Raw genomic sequence first — 16,748 nt, 5'->3', positions numbered from 1 at the left:
TTAAATATCTCTATTCTAAAGATCCATTGAATTGGCTTAATGAGTATAAGGTGATCCTTATTGAACCTCGCTTTTCAGTCCCGTCATTTGGCGGGGGAAGGGTTTGGGGTCGATTGCCCTCCTGGCTTTAAAAAATACAATAGAAATGGACAAACAAGGTGAAATATGTTTATGTATGCATACATATATTGAGTATGTGTTATTATCGTCTCCCGCAAAAAAAGTTGAAATGACGGGCGTGTCGGTCTTACTGGCATGCCGGGAACGGACCAGATTCCAACATTCAAAAAGCTAGTGTCCCTCGAGTTTTACAGCATAGCTGGAAGAAGGTGACTACTTATCATTTACAATTACTTTTTTTTCAGCCACCTCGTTGGGCATTTTGCCTGTTGTGGAATTGTATTTGTATTTGTATAAACCTCCGCACAACGAGAAGGGCCTGACCAGATGTACTGATCTGATATACGAAAGTCACTCAAATCAAGACTCTGGTAGTCTGCTTTGCTTTGCTCTTTCAAGTGCAGTGAAATTGCACCGGTGAGCTATCTAGAACAAACTCGCATGGCTCGTATTGCCATGCTATGCCCGAGTAGCGTGGTGGTAAAATGCTCGTCTACCAACCTTGAAACTTGCCGTCATGTCACAGGTTCAATCCGGAGGAAGAATATAGATAAAAAGGTATTTTCACAAGCTACCACCGAGAGATGGGGCCTTCATTTTCAACCTAACTCTGTAACGGCTGTAAATTGTAATGTAGCGATGTGTGGTGAAGTAGTAGTAGCCTATTAAAAGGCTAGGTTATAGGTGGTATCATTTTAATACATAGGTCGTTTGTGCTCTATCTCATCGAGGTAAATCTCGATGAGATAGAGCAACACGATCACCTTCAAATTATTACATTTGTAAATATGACTCTTTAAAACTTCTTCACAACAAGTTAGAGCAAAAAAAGAGCTTTGTGGTTTGTTTTTTAGCGGTGTTCAGGTTCTGGTTGAAGCAGTTATTCTGAAAATCAAGGGCCATGCTGTGGGAAAAAAAATTTCATCTAAAATAGTTGCAAGCTGCCTAGATAAAAGAGGAATTGGATTAAGTTCAATGGGACTCGGCAAAATCATTAAAGACCATTTATTTGTGCATCAACGAACTGAAACTGGCCGCGCATCCGTCGAAGAAGAAAAACATCTTGGGTGTCCGGTATAGGCCGCCACCCTGGAAATCATTGAAAAAGTTCACAGTATCGTCATGGAAGATCGCAGTTTGAAGTTGCTTCCGATAGCTGATGTTGTGGGCATTTCAACAGAACGGGTCCACAATATTCTCCATGAGAAATTGGAAAAAATGAAAAAGCTTTGCGCAAGGTGGATGCCGTAAGTGCTGTGATCAAAATCGAATACAAAAGACATTTCAAAAAGTAAATTTGTCAATATTGGCTTATAATCCTGAAGACTTTGGGCGTCGATTATTGACCGTGGGTGAAACATGGACACACCACTACACACCAGGGTCAAAACAACAGCCAAAGCAAAAGTAAAGCGTGGTTAAACGGCCGAAAACAAGGCAGTGACCGTTTTGGCTGCTAGAAAAGTGGTACTAGCTACATTTTTTGGGATTCTCAAGACCTAACCTATACAGACAACTTCCAGAAAAGTCAGAAAATAATTAGAGAATATTATGACTCATACTTCTGCGAAATTGTAAAGAACTGCAGCAGATGAAACGGCCTTTATTGAAGCATAAAAAAAGCCCTATCTCACCAAGCCAATGCCCCATCTTAGAGGAGCACCATTACAATGGCCAAATTGCATGGAGTAGGGAGGTTTGCACCAGGACTGGACTATTTATTGCCTGACATGTCCGGGGAATGTAAAAATTCTTACCGGACATATACATTTTTTAACCACATGCCCATAAAAAACCAAATAGTAGAACACTTCGTGGACTTTTAGTATGGTTATCGGTGGCGATGCATGTGTTTCTCCAGCCTAGTGACATATGAAAGAAATACATTAAGCGAGGCCTAATTTAAAAAACAAAAAGAGAAAAATTTAATTCTAAATTTCCTAATTTTTGTAAGGGCCTAATTTTTGTGTTACTGAAACTACCACAAGCTAGGGATGAGTCATTTCACGACTCACTGTAATAATTGTATGGGTGTGCAATACGGCGAAATTTGGTTTGCATGGCATATAATACAACGCGTACTGTGAAAGTCCCCTCCGGGCATTTTTCTTCTCTACCGTTGGCTATAGAAATAAACTTCAATTAGCAAAAGTATCCAGTTAACGCAACCATTTGCATGTCATTTAAATTGCCAGCCCCTCCATCCAAAAGCACTGTATGTAGTTGCAAGATAGACAATATTAAAAGTAAATATTGCAAGCTATAGTAGGGGACGGTAAGAGAAAAATTCTGGCGTTGGACGTTAAGTGAAATAAGCTGGCAGCCGTCATGTCAATAGTCACAGTAGTGATAAGGCAGATTCAGATGATTATTTATATTAATTTCTTTTTTTGAAAAGGATTATGTGAATAACTATTACATGAAACTATTTTCTGCGTTATTTTTTTACAATGAGAAAAATTATATTTCTTTAAATAAAATAAAAAAAAAAACAATAATAATAATAATATTTAGTTATACTGAGAAACTGAATTTTCTGGATGCCGAAACTGATATTTGGAAAGAAAAGTGATTTGCCTCTTCCTGGATTCGAACCCGGGCAAGGGCGCTAACCGATACACCAGAGGCACTTTCAGTTTCCCAGTATATTGGAGGCCAAAAAATACCATCTCTTCAATATTTTGTTATATTTTTCGGGATAAAATGTAAAATTTCGGAGATTTTTGTTTAGCCCTGGTTTTCTGGAAACTCTCATCCACCAATTTCTACCTATTTTTTACCAAGTGACTTTTTCCTGTTCCCAATATTGAAAGTTCGGTTGGTGGAAAAAATTATTCGCCAAATGGAAAGGCTGTTGTACCTGTAAAATTATTATAGTTTTTTTTTTGGAGAATTAGAAAAAATTTGTAATTTTCTAACGGGATAAAGAAATTTGAACATCATTGAAAAAAAGGGCGTGAAGCTTGAAGCAGACCACGTTGAAAAATAAAATAGCGTAGTCTTACCCTTATCAGACCACCCTCGTAAATCTGTCTATATATATAAAATTGATTTTTCTGTGTGTGTGTGTATGTTCTCTATAAAAATCTACAATTTTCGATCGATCGATCGATCGTCGTCAAATTTTGCGTATATACCAAACGGAACCCGACTTGAACGATAGGCTACTTTAAAATTTTGTCAATTTATGTCAGGGCAAAAACCCCAAATGGGCAAAAAACTGTCGGGCAACAATGGTTTTTGGGCCTCAACAATCACTTTCCGAACGTTTACTTTGGTTCCCTAGCAATGCGTTCCAGACGTGTATATGCCTTTAAAATGGTTTGTCACTTCTTCAATGCTGCCAGTAGTTAGGCTTTTTGAATAGACATCAGAATCATCATCAGCATCACTTTGAGGGTCAGGCAAAAGATGACCCCCATAGAAATCAGTGTTAAAATTGCCGATTTTAAAAATTTGTATTGAATTTCCGATTTTTGAAGTATTGAGTTCACTTAGAGATACGAAGCCCAAAAAATTAAATAGGAAGTAATTAGCCGGGCCTACTTTTGAGTTGGATATCATGCAATAACATTTTATTTTAACTTTCAATTTTTTATTTTTATCTTCCCAAGCATGAACATTTATGTCTCCGTATTGTATTTTAATATTCAACTGCATAAATTCATATTGTTTTGGTTGTTTTAAAATTAATTATGGGCCCGTAAAGTACATCGAAGAAATTCCACAGCTTTAATAAAGCATTTTTGGAAGTAGAAACAGGCAGATCGGTAACTTGAAGTTCAGGGGGGGGGGGGGAAGGATCGAAATACCTAGCGCTCCTTAAAAAAAACGGGGGAGGGGAGAAATCATTTTTACGCTTCTTTAAATCTAGATTTGTTTATTTCATGAGTCGCGCAGGAAGTCGCCATATTGGTTAACTTAGACACGGTTTGCATGTCCCTCAAAGAAAGAGAGAGATATCACGTAATCCAAAAAGCCTCATTGAAGAAAATACGGGCAGCACCGGGTATTATAGCTATAACACAGGGTATTCATTCACATTTAACCTCACGGTGAGTCATTCATTAACGTTATAGTCGACGTGTTTTAACGTCGTCATACTTTTAATAACCGATCTATTATTGACTGTTTTTACAAATTGATTTGGTATTTCTTTGAAGAAATCGTTTGAAGAAAAGCAAATATTTCCATGATTTTTATGGCTTTTCTTGACGTCAAAATAAAGGAACAATAAAGAAATTTTCAAGGTAATTTGCAATGATCACCAATCATTTAATAAAATATTTTTACAAAAAATAAATTTGTATTTCATTTCAGGAATTGGAAAAACAACATAATTTATATCTGTCCTCCTAATAGATGTTGTAGAGACCATGATGTCCGAGAGCGGCGTAATGACCGAGACCGTGGTGTCCGATGGCCGTGCTGTAAGCATAAGCTCCGCCGTGGTGGATTGCTGGGGCGTAGTGCAAGGCAGCTGGCACAGCAGCGGCGTGGTGCAGGACAGGTGCAGCGGCAGCGTGGTGGAGGACGGCACCGTGGTGCAGGGCTGGTGCTGCCACGACTACTCCGGCCTTGTTGATGCTGGTTGCAGCTGGGTCCTTTGGCTCGACACCTGGTTCGTTGGTCTGGACGTCGGCCCTGAAACCGGCGGCATCAGCTACGTAGTTGACAACCCTCTGGCGTCCGTCAGCGACGCTGAGTCCGTAGGAACCGGCAACGACTCCGTGTCCACCTGATTCCCTGCGGAAGGTACCACCGCTAGCATGGCCTTCGTCATATCCAAAAGCGTAGTTACCGAGTCCCTGCAATCAGATAAAGCAAAAGACACAACATGAATATCTCATATACCTTGGAACTAATGGAAAATAAATTTCATGACAGCAATGCAAAATTCCCGATAGAATTTCTCAATGTAAAGAAATAATATGTTTGAAGCTTTTAGAAATATCATTTAAGGCAGTGTTTCCTTTCCGTCTTTCTCAAAACAAGGACCAGTAAAGTGTTTGAAACAATTTGAAGGGCCACTTGTGTCCTGTATTACGGGACATCTGTAATTGTTCTGATTTTTTTTTAATACATTTGTCCCGTTTTTTGAAAGACATTAATTTGAATTTGGAATATTTACCAAAGTCGTGAACACGCAAGGCACACGCGCAGCGTTTCATGATATAAATTATATTTTGATAATTATGGCAAAAATTATAAGTAATGATATTCAAATAATAATGACAACATATAATAATAACAAATTAAATATTCATCTCACATATTTGTCAGGTTTAACGTTTTCCCCAATTTTTGTGAAATGTTAATTACGATTGGTGGTTGTTCCTAATTCTGCTAATGTTTCCGATGACAATTGGCGATGTCCCGTATTTTACGGATTATTATTTAAGATCCCAGTTAACAGAAAATTTTATTCTCCTCAGTCATCAGATCATGTGAATATTGTTTTAGTGAAATACACATTTCCGTTTACGGCGAATTGTAGCAGCCCTTTATTTCCACACCTTCAAATTGCATTTGAAGAAATGAATTGCAATTTTTTTTGCAAAATTTTGTGATATTTCGTATTTAGGATCGTGATTTCTCGCATTCTCCTCAATGATGTATGATGAACCTAAGTATGAAAGTATAATTTTATTTGAACTTATATGGATTTATTACTACTATCAATTACAACGGGTGAGTAATTTTATCAAGTCTGCCTGCTCACCACCTATGCCATCGCCTCGGATCATAGGTTGAGAAACGCCGATTTAACTGAAATAAAGATCATTTGATATTACACACACAGCTTTTTTTTTTAATAATTTTTTTTTTAATAATAAGCTCAAGTAAATTTTCAGTAGGAAAACAACGCATTTAACTATTAATGCCATATGCTTGGATCGCAATAATAACAATATTGTACTACATACAATCAATGTCTATTATGTCATTATAACTGAGGTTGACGTTTTCAAGACCTATTTTGACGGAAAATATAAGCAGGTACAATCAAATAATGTTAAATTTTTAACTTCATTATGATTTGGGAGTGACCATATTTTATCGATAAAAATACAGGAAACAGGTTTATTATAAATACGGGATGTTGCCGATTGTCACCAAAAAGATTATGAATTGAAGAGAGTGAGCTATGTTGAAATAAACGGGACCTATTATGTCCGAGGTCGTTGCGTTTTCATCGAAGTTAAAAGCAAAGTTCATTAGCATTATTCTCTATGGGAATCTGTTGGGACCGCCAATTATGGATATAAAGCCGAAGTGTCGTTATAACTGAGGTTGGATATTGTATTTTGTTTTTGAAAAATAATACGTTGTTTTCTGTCTTGTCTGAACCCCATATTTGGCATCTGTACTGGAGTTTTTAGTCTAAGAAAAGAGGAGATAGCATGTGTTTGGGAAGAACTATGAAACTGATTTTTGAAATAGCCTGCGTTATATCTATCTTTGTTTTATCTTGGGGATTTTATTCAATTCAAAGCCTTGATAGGTTCATTCGATTTTAAGAACATTTAAAATTGACTTACATCTTCGCTCCTGTACTGTTGACTAGCGCCGGTTCCGGCGTGTAAGACTGCTGCACCCTGGCAGACAGCGATGAGAGCGAGTGCGATGAATGCCTGGAGGAAAATATTAAAATTAATAAATAATCATAAATTTCAAAAGTAGATAATTGTAACTCTAAAAAACAAAACAAAATGCATACTAAATCTGAATTCCATTATTGTGCTAGAACCATTATTGGTAGTTGAGGAACTAATACAATGCTGTCAGTAACAAGTACATGAACAGTAAAATTATTATATATATAATCTTATTAATAAGCAGAATTCAATAATAAGTACTGGAATTCGCAGTTAAACTAAATGAACAAAAGCTGAAATTCATAAATAAGCTGAATGCAGAACAACTGGAATTCACAAATATGCTAAATCAAGGATCAGCTGGAATCAACAGCTATTTAAATCCAGAACAACTGAAGTGATTCCCACCTATGCTAAACACCCAAAGTGAAAAATTATCGATAATGCTTTCCTTGGCCATTTTCAATAGGTTTGTTTTTTCGGTCTAAAAGACAGTCGCGTTGATTCTTCTTCCTCCTCAATATTTTCATAAATATAGAATTGGCATCATAAGTGAACATTTTTGCAGGTAGCATTAAAGAAGAGGCAAACGATTGGAAAATGATAAACACGTTTGAAATGATTTGTCTGAGATTCACGGTAATCAAAGTAAATATTCCAAACGTCATTGTTGAAACCCAAGAATCATTACTGACCGACAGTTTTTTTACCTTTTCGGGCATTTGCCGAGCTTTGACAAACTTCAAAATTAAGCCTATCGTTTAGGTTGGGTCAAAATTGGTATCCAAAATTAAAGATAAAATTTAGGACATTAATTTGGTTATTTTGGTAAATTTTAGGAGATGAAATGCATACTTAAAATTCGAATTTTCATAGACAATATCATTATTGGTAATATCAATAACATTTAAGAATCCCAATAGAATAATTTAGAATAAAATATAACTTTAAATACTGATTTCGTCTCTAGAATAAACGGATTATTTCTGCAAATTAAAAATTTCGTCAATATCGAACAATCGCAATGCTTAAGAAAACGAATCCACCAACACTTACCTTCATGTTCAGAGATGATAGTTTTGTAATGTGCTTGGTACAAAGCTACTACAATGTGGCTGCGTATCGACCGCAGCTCCTTTATATACCCAAACACACCGGCATTCTTCAATGAAAAACAGAAGGAAAAGGAACAATGTTAATGAGAAGTGTTGAAACAATTATTATACATAAAGAAAACTTTCATTTCCTTAATTTTTTCACACAGAAAGTGAAAAAAACCCGAGGGAAAAAAAGAATTTTTTTTTTTTCATTTCTCGAGGGGAATTTTTCAAAAGGTTAACAAGACGGGAACGTATATAACTAGAATATTAAGTGTTATAGAGAGGCTTATGAGATGCATACACAGAAGCTAACGTACGCATTTAGCGTACGTACGCTTCGGGTTTTCAACGCCTCCGGGCACACACACACACACACACACACACACACATTTTTTTTTCTAAGGCGTGTCCCGAACCTTGATCTAGATTCTGTTAAACTTCCTAAACACTTGAGATGTTCAACGTTTTCCTTCCCTATAAGCTTTGAAACATCTTGAAACACTGTAAGAATTATGTGTAAATTATTTATTGTTATTATCAGCGTAGTATTTGAATAATAAGGTGGGCATTGAGGGTGTTCCGGAAATGTATTGTAATGTATGTCTAACACATTCGCGACGCTAACTCATTATTACTTCCACGCTGTCTTCAAGTAGTGTTTAAGTAACTGATAAATTAACTGCATTTCTTTCTCAAAAATTATATTTTCGCATGTATGATTTGGTGACATTAACGCACTGCATAATTATTATGTAATAGTTAATTATAGGCGTTTTGCGTTGAAATCAGTAAAATGTCATCTAATGCTTTAACTAAAAAAATCATAGTAGTTTTCTTGTGGTTTTTCATAATTCAGTTAGAGAATTATGATATATACATAATCATAACAATTTTATAATTGCAAACTCCATAAATAAAAATATAAATGGTATTTATGCACTATTTGGATAATTGAAATTGAACTACACAAAAAAGATTTTATTTGAATCATTTTTAAAAAGTTTAATTAATATAAATTAACTGACCAACAGGATATTAAATTTAAAGTAAATGATTATTTGTTTATTAAATTTATATTATTATTAGGTGATTATTGAATGTTTATTACATTTAAATAATTATCAAATTGTCATGAAATATTTATTAAACTTTAATGATTATCAAATTTATTTTTTCAAAATTTAAATGATTATTTTGAATGATTGTTAAATTTTTATTAAATTAAATGATTGTTAAATATTTATTAAATTAAATGATTGTTAAATATTTATTAAATTAAATGATTGTTAAATATGTATTGAATTAAATGATTGAAAGTGATTAAATGTTTATTAATCACTTTCCGGTGGGTTTTTAATTTTTTTTCTGCACAGAAAATGTCAGGTTTTTGTATTTTTTCTATTCTATTCATATTTCTACGACTAAGATTGACAGGAAACAACAGAAAAGAAACCAACTTAATTTTTTTAATTTAAAAATCCTAAAATTTTGGTTACCTTTCTTTGAAATTAAAATTTTCGTTTCAAAAGCTTTAATTTTTTGAGTTTTTTTTTACATGGAATACAAATAATCTAGTTATTAGATAGATTATGTAACTATGTAATTAGCTTACAAGATTTTGTTTCTAGTTGTTATTTTACTACTGCTGCATGAAGCCATAGCATTTATACTGATTTAGTTAAATTTCCGATTTTGGTTAGCGCCATCTAGGGGCAAAGATTACGATGCCTATGATACTCTCAGGCAAGTCAATTTCAGGAAGAGGATGCCTATGTCTGACAAGAGCGAGATAAGCAAGTATAATTGAACTTAAATTATTATTAAATGAATATTAAACTTGAGAGCGATAGGGATAGATTCGAGAAATAAGATAAATTAATTTATGATTAAATAAATTTTTAAAGTATTGTATTAAGTCAAATATTGATAAGTGTGAATATGCTGTAAACTTATGTTGTAAAACATTAGTAATTTTTGTAAATTGTGGCAAAGTTGGTCACTTTGTGAAACTGAATTGTTTAATATTGTAGATATTGAGAATATTCGCAATCTACGAGATTTATATTTGAAAGTAAGTGTAATCTGATGGGGTCATCGAGCTTATATTAATGGAGGGAGCATCCAGCCGCAGCGACGTCGTAGATATCTAATGCAAGAAAACCACGTGACTCGGTGCAAACAAACACGATCCCACCATAGCGATCAATGTTAAAATTGCCGATTTTAGCATAGAAATGCGGAAATTTGGTGAGGTTTTCCGCCGCATCAATAATTTTAAAAATTGAATTGAATTTTTGATTTTCGAAATATTGAGTTCACTTAGAGATACGAAGCCCAGAAAAATTAAATATGAAATAACATTAGTCTGCATGATATCAGATGATTGAAAACTAATAACTGTCCTTAGCTCACTTTTTTATGCTGATTACAGAACTGTGTTCTCAGTTTTCTTCTATCCCGTACAGTTCGTTCACAATTGACCCGAGTTGATTTTGAAGATTCATCGCTAAGAGCATTATGTATGAGGCAGACTATTATATTATGAGGCAGACGATGTTGAATGTGAGCGTGCTGCAATCTCCAAAGATGATAGTGATGATGTCTATGAGCCTGAAGATGACTTTAATTCACAACGGTTCTCCCAGAGTGAACTTAATGATCTAGTACATGATCTGAACTTGCCTAAGGAATCTGCAGAACTACTTGGCTCTCGGCTCAAAAGCAAGAATCTTCTGGCACCGGGAACACATTTTTCCTGGTACAGACACAGAGAAAAAGAACTACTTCCTTTATTCTCAAAGAATTTTTTTTTTTTTCAAAGGAAAAAAACATCGGTTTACTGCAATAACGTTAACAAGTTGATGCACTTCTACGGTACTGAATATGATCCTACTGAGTGGAGACTTTTTATTGACTCCTCCAAGAGGAGTCTCAAAGGCGTGTTACTGCATAATGGGAATATATATGGATCCATTCCTGTGGCCCATTCAGTTCAAATGAAAAAGACATTCGAGAACATGAAGGATTTGTTAAGAAATATTCAGTATGCGTTATACAAATGGCTCATCTGTGGTGACATCAAAGTTATAGGAATACTATTAGGACAACAAGCTGAGTACACAAAAATGCCTTGCTTTCTATGTGAATGGGACAGTCGGGTATAGCAATAGCGTTGGATTGTGAGAGTTTGGCCAGAGCGGAGAAATTTTGTCCCTGGGAGTAAAAATATCCTGCACGAACCGCTCGTAGACCCCCAAAAAATCTTGCTTCCACCATTACACATCAAATTGGGCTTGACGAAGCAGTTTGTGAGGGTTCTACCACAAGATGGGCCCTGCTTCACGTACCTTTCTGTGAAATTTCCCTCCATCACACACGAAAAATTGAAAGCTGAAATTTTTGTTGATCCTCAAATCAAAAAACTGATGAAGGACAAAGATTTTGAAAAAATGATGAATCAGAGAGAAAAAGATGCATGGATCGCCTTCTCATCTGTTGCTGAAAAACTTTCTAGGGAATAACAAAGATCCAAATTACAGGAACATTGTTGAAACAATGTTGGAGAATTTCAAGCTCCATTCATAAAACTTGCATCATATTGGCTGAAAAAACTTGAATAAAATGAATTATTTCTTCAAAAGAAAAAGAAAAAAATTGAAAAATATTTAGACATTTATGTTTTTAATAAATTTTTTGAGCAGCAAAATGCAAAAAAAAAAAAAAAAATTGGAAAATTCCAGAAAAAAATCGATGTTCGGGTCTGAAAAGGATGAGAAGCTCTTCAAATTTTAGTCCGTAAAAATTGAAATCCCTTTGATCAGAAGCTTTTCAGTTTCAATAAGAAAACGTTTTTAAGACAGGGTGTCCATGGATTTCGTAAGAGTGTGAAATTCAACTGCATAAAAAAATATTATCACCAATCAATGTCATTGCGAAACCACCCTCTCTAATCATCGAAGATGTCCAATGAATCGAAATCACCAACTCCCTTTTCTTCTATCTTTCGAATGACGTGATTGGCTTCAAGAAGTAGTTTGGTGACAAACTCGTGCTCAATATGTGTCATAGTGTCATATCAATGATCTCCTTCATGTTAACAAACAAACAATATTGTGAAACAAATTTTCACCAAAAATGTTCATTTTTTTGCTGCGGAACACGTAGGTTCGTCTTCAATTATTCCACGTTTTGCCACAAAAGGGTCGCCCAGTTTCAATCTCTCTGTGATGGATAACCCGAATTCTTCCGAATTGAGCAACTTTTAATTATTGAGCAGTTGTTCTGTTTGTAGCTAGAATATTGATCTCTTTTTTGGTAAATTTTGAGATAAACGATACAAAAATGTTCCATTTATTTGGCAACTGATATCAATGTCCAAACACTTTTACATTAAAAGTGGATGAATGATATTTTTTTAAAATCTGGACCTACTCCCACTGCTGACTTTCCGGTCAAACTAACTGGGTTAGTGTTTCTCGAACTGCATGCCACTGTATTTTCGGACGCCATTCGAGTGTTTAGAAATCGGACATGAAGTCAGTAGACTTTCAAAATAATTTATATCAATCGAATAAAGCATTGATGCACAAGCTCCGGCCATCGGCCCAAATGTGGCCCGTTGAGGGGTTTTATTCGGCCCTCGAAAGGTGTTCCGGTAGTAAAATATAAATACGTACAATACGATATAATTATCTCTCGGCTGACTACAATTCCTTCATGGAAATACGTTGAATTGAGATCAATACGTTACCTCTAATCATTGCCAAAAAAAATGCACATAACTGTGCCAATTTTAGAGGTACCGTATTGATCTCAATTCAACGTATTTCCATGAAGGAATTGTAGTCAGCCGAGAGATAATTATATCGTATTGTACGTATTTATTTATTTATAATTTATTAAGTTATAATATATTTATAATTTATTTATTTATTTATAATTTATTAAGTAATTAAGTAATGTTACTCATTATCACGGAAAAAGTGTCAAAAGTAAGTAATGCTGCTAGTTATAGCAAAAAAAAAAAAAAAAAATTGAAAGTTAGTAATACTGCCATTTATTGCCTAAAATTGTGACAGATAAATAAAGCTGACATTTATTTTATTGTCAAAAAATGCCAAGGTGGTAAATAAAGATACCAATAGTGAAGCTGACCAGTTATCAAAGTAAATAATAAATATTACCAATTATCACCAAAAAAAAATCAATAATGAAGTAGTGTTGGCAATTGTAGCTAAACAAATCGTCAAAGGTAAGTGAAGTTGCTAGTTATCGCTGAAATTGCTGAAACATCGCCAATGGCGAGAAATAGAGTGCTACTGCAAGTCACGATGGATTAAAATGCAATTCACGGGAAAAACGAAGTGTAAAGGGAATTATGTATGATAAAAATATGTGAGATGAATATATTTATACGACTATAATTCTTTTGTGGTAATACTGTGGTTTTTTAGAGTATTGAAGTATTTAGAGTATTGAAGTATTTAGAGTATTGAAGTATTTAGAGTATTGAAGTATAATATGTTATGAAAATAATCGCAATCCATGATTTTCAGAGTAAACAATAAAAATCCAAGTAAACTTCGACGAAAACACGAGAATAGACAAAGCAGCATTTATAAGATATCTGGACAAACAAAATCACGGAAATGTCTTTTAAAATATGGGTCATATCCATGGCCCCCACATCCTGGAGCAGGACCCCCCAGGCCAGGATCTTATGCGGGCCCCCCTTTACGATGAATTTACAGCGGGAAAAAACAAAAAAAGGTGAAAATCGTCCCGGGCCCCAGGGCTGGAGCCTTGTCAGCCCACCCCTTGTGGGGGCTATGGTCATATCGTCACCCTATATATAACCCATTTCTGGCCCGCGAGCAGTGTCTATATCGCATATTCGGATTGAATATGTCGAGTATGCGGTTATTACAAAATTTATCGAAATCTATTCGGACTTGCCCGGCATAAAGAAGTTCAAAATTTATCTGATAGGTAGCACTTACAAGGAAAGGGACAAAACGTGTCCATCCTCAAAAAGTTATAATAATTACCTCTAATACTTTTCATTTAAATATGCACAGAAATATAAAAATATCCGGCAGAATTACTATGAGTCACTCAAAAAAAGAATGCAAATATTAATATTTTGAACGTCAATAGAGTCTCAGAATGAAATTAAAATCCCGCAACCCTATAGTCTTAGAACGACGTCATTCAAACAACACAAGGTTGGATATCATTCTCAATTCTTTTGTATCTTTTCATAATTGCATTGTAGTCTATATGCTCATATGTGTATAATCTATATATCTTGTATAACTAGTTTTCGTGGACCCCACTCGTGGCGTACAGGCGATGTGCGTCTGTGCACCATGTATCATTCGCAATTCCTTTGTATCTTTTCATAATATGCTCGTGTGTGTGTATGTATGTATGTATGTGTATATACATATATACACACATACATACAAACACACACACATATATATATATCAGGATAAAATAACAAGAGAAATGAAGATAAAAATGAAGAGGCAGCGAAAAAGTATCTTTTGAATGACAAAAACGCTAGTGATGCTCACTTGTTCTTTCAAAAATATAGGCTATTTATTATTTAAAAAAAAATATTTTAAGAAAAATGAAAGCAAAAATGAATTTTATGAGAGTGAAATAGAGCCTATGCAGTGGGTCTTCATCAGGGGGAAACCCCATGCATGGTGCATAAAGCGTAGGCGTTTCTGAAGGCTGGCTATGCCTACCCTTGTTCCCCGACGCCTGCCTTCTCAAAAACCATGTTGGACGAAAAATAGACAATGAAAAAAGTTAAAAAATACTATATTTGAAAAAATATATATACAGAGTTTCAGATTAAAAGCTCATGAGAAAAATATATACAAAGTTACAGGAATTCAATAATTGCAGGGAATATTTTACAAAGATTATGAAAAAAGTTAAAAAATAATAATAATTAAAATATCCTAAAAAGTAGTCAAAAATCACCGGACATAACTTATGAGTGGGGAAGATCGTTCTTATTTGGGAGAAGTTTTTTAAAACGTCGTCGAAGAGAAGGCGGTTGGAATACTGTTACCGGATGCATCTTTGAAAAGATTGAGGAGTGCTGTATTGAATTCCTGTTTATATTATTACAAATGTGTCCGATATCTACAAATTTGCGAAATGTGTTTATGAATATTGTGTGTTATTGTACTCCAGTTACTTTGTATATATTGTTCTCATGAGCTTATAATCTGAAGCTCTGTAAATATTTTTCAAATATTGCATTTTTTAACATTTTTTCATTGTCTTTTTCTCGTCCGATATGTTTTTGAGAAGGCAGGCGTCGGGGAACAAGGGCTGGCATTTTTAATGCAATTAGGTATAGCCACCCTTCAGAAAAGCCTACACTTTTCGAACCATGCATGGGGTTCCCCCTGATTTCGACCCACTGCATATAGGTTCTACTTCACTCTCATAAAATTCAATTTTTTTCCTTTTTCTTAAAATAATTTTTTTGCATATATATATTTATATATATACAATATATATGCTTATACACACCGAAGTATATATATAACTTGTGTAACTAATTTTCGTGGGCCCCACTCGGGGCCTGCAGGCGATGTACGTCTCTGCACCTGCCCACGTTCCCCCATATCTTTCTATTCATACATCATTTCATGTACAACAAGTGGGGAAGTGTGTGTGCGGGGGTGAAGTTGCATGAAGGGTCCTGCTGCTGTTTGGCTTGTGGCTGTCCCGTGACAAGGTAAAAGTACCATGAAAAAATTAGATTTGCGATCACTGTTTTAACTATCGGTTCCAACAGCAGATTCCTTGATTAACAAACTGCTTACAAACTTCTTATTTCTGGTGACGAAATTAATTTAATAACTAAATAATTAATTCAATTAATAATGGAGCGGCTCATATACCGAAGTTGCACCACTTTTCCGCCTCGCGACGCTATAGCTGACCATTATGTTGGCCCACCAACAGAAATAATTTGGCCACCCCTGCCCTCGACCAATAGACTGCAGAGGTAACGAATATCTCAATCTTTTCCTTGGAGCTCGTGCGCACTGAACGGGACCGTACATGGACGGTCGGACCTATCTCGGGCCAGAGCTCACAATTACTATATTTTCGCGTCAGCCAGCTGTTAAAAGCCTTCGTATGGATAGCGGAGAGTGACATCATCCTCGGATATGTCGCCATCTGGTGGCATTATCAGCAATTGTGAACTTTGGACTGAGTTAGGTTCGACCGTCCATGCACGTACGGTCCCGTTCAGTGCACACCGAGCTCCAAGGAAAAGATTGAGATATTCGTTGCCTCTGTAGTCTAGTGGTCTAGAGGCAGTGATTCCCAACGTGGGCGTTAACACCCCCTGGGGGGATGGAATGTTCCAAGGGGGGGGGGGCGGTAGAAACTACGGGTATAACATAGGATCCTATGGGTTGGATTGCGTTTGGGGGCGATGGGAGAAAAAATTTCTGAAGAACGGGGTGATGGGACAAAAAAGGTTGGGAAACTGGTCTAGTGCGTTCACCCGGAAAGTGAAAAGACGTGGGGTTCGATTCCCCGCAGGGCAGTTGGATTTCCTCTCTTTCCGAACAGCCAGCTGTTAAAAACCTTTGTCTTATAGATATCACCAAAAAACAAATCGCGAGAAGTCATGAGTAACCACCTGTTGCCATTTTTCATAACTTTTGTAGCTTTAGTAATTGCATTCGACCGCTAATTTTTTGTTTTTATGTGTTTGTGAGTGAGATGAATACACTTAAGTTTTTCCGTAATTTTTTGAGGATGATACCTTTGGACACTTTCCTTGTTACTTAACCATGAGGTGGCCGTGCACCTAGAAGTGAGAGCCTTAAGCGACCTTTGCACTATGACTGGGTCCCTACGCAGGGTCAGATAGTTATGGTGA

General features: G+C 35.6%; 1 protein-coding gene across 1 annotated transcript; it reads right to left on the bottom strand.

Moving 5' to 3' along the window:
* Nucleotides 1-4,374: 4,374 nt before the first annotated feature.
* LOC149089096 (uncharacterized) lies at nt 4,375-7,894 on the bottom strand. The gene is made up of 3 exons (XM_089237235.1): nt 7,776-7,894; nt 6,663-6,755; nt 4,375-4,928 (listed from the first exon to the last, which is right to left on the bottom strand). The coding sequence occupies exons 1-3, from the start codon at nt 7,779-7,781 to the stop codon at nt 4,476-4,478; spliced, it is 552 nt and encodes a 183-aa protein (XP_089093361.1). The 5' UTR covers nt 7,782-7,894; the 3' UTR covers nt 4,375-4,475.
* Nucleotides 7,895-16,748: the final 8,854 nt, after the last annotated feature.

The sequence above is a fragment of the Pholcus phalangioides genome, unplaced genomic scaffold, assembly GCF_987345545.1.
Source record: "Pholcus phalangioides strain wild (caught in Gottingen) unplaced genomic scaffold, Ppha-v1.0 ptg000002l_1, whole genome shotgun sequence".
Taxonomy (NCBI): Eukaryota; Metazoa; Arthropoda; class Arachnida; order Araneae; family Pholcidae; genus Pholcus; species Pholcus phalangioides.
This window is presented reverse-complemented; position numbering and strand designations above follow the sequence as displayed.

What these genes read in the sequence shown, in the direction of transcription:
- LOC149089096 (XM_089237235.1), bottom strand. An exon ending in AACAGTACAGGAGCGAAGAT is followed by an intron (nt 4,929 to 6,662) that starts GTAAGTCAATTT and finishes ATCTGATTGCAG; the next exon opens with GGACTCGGTAACTACGCTTT.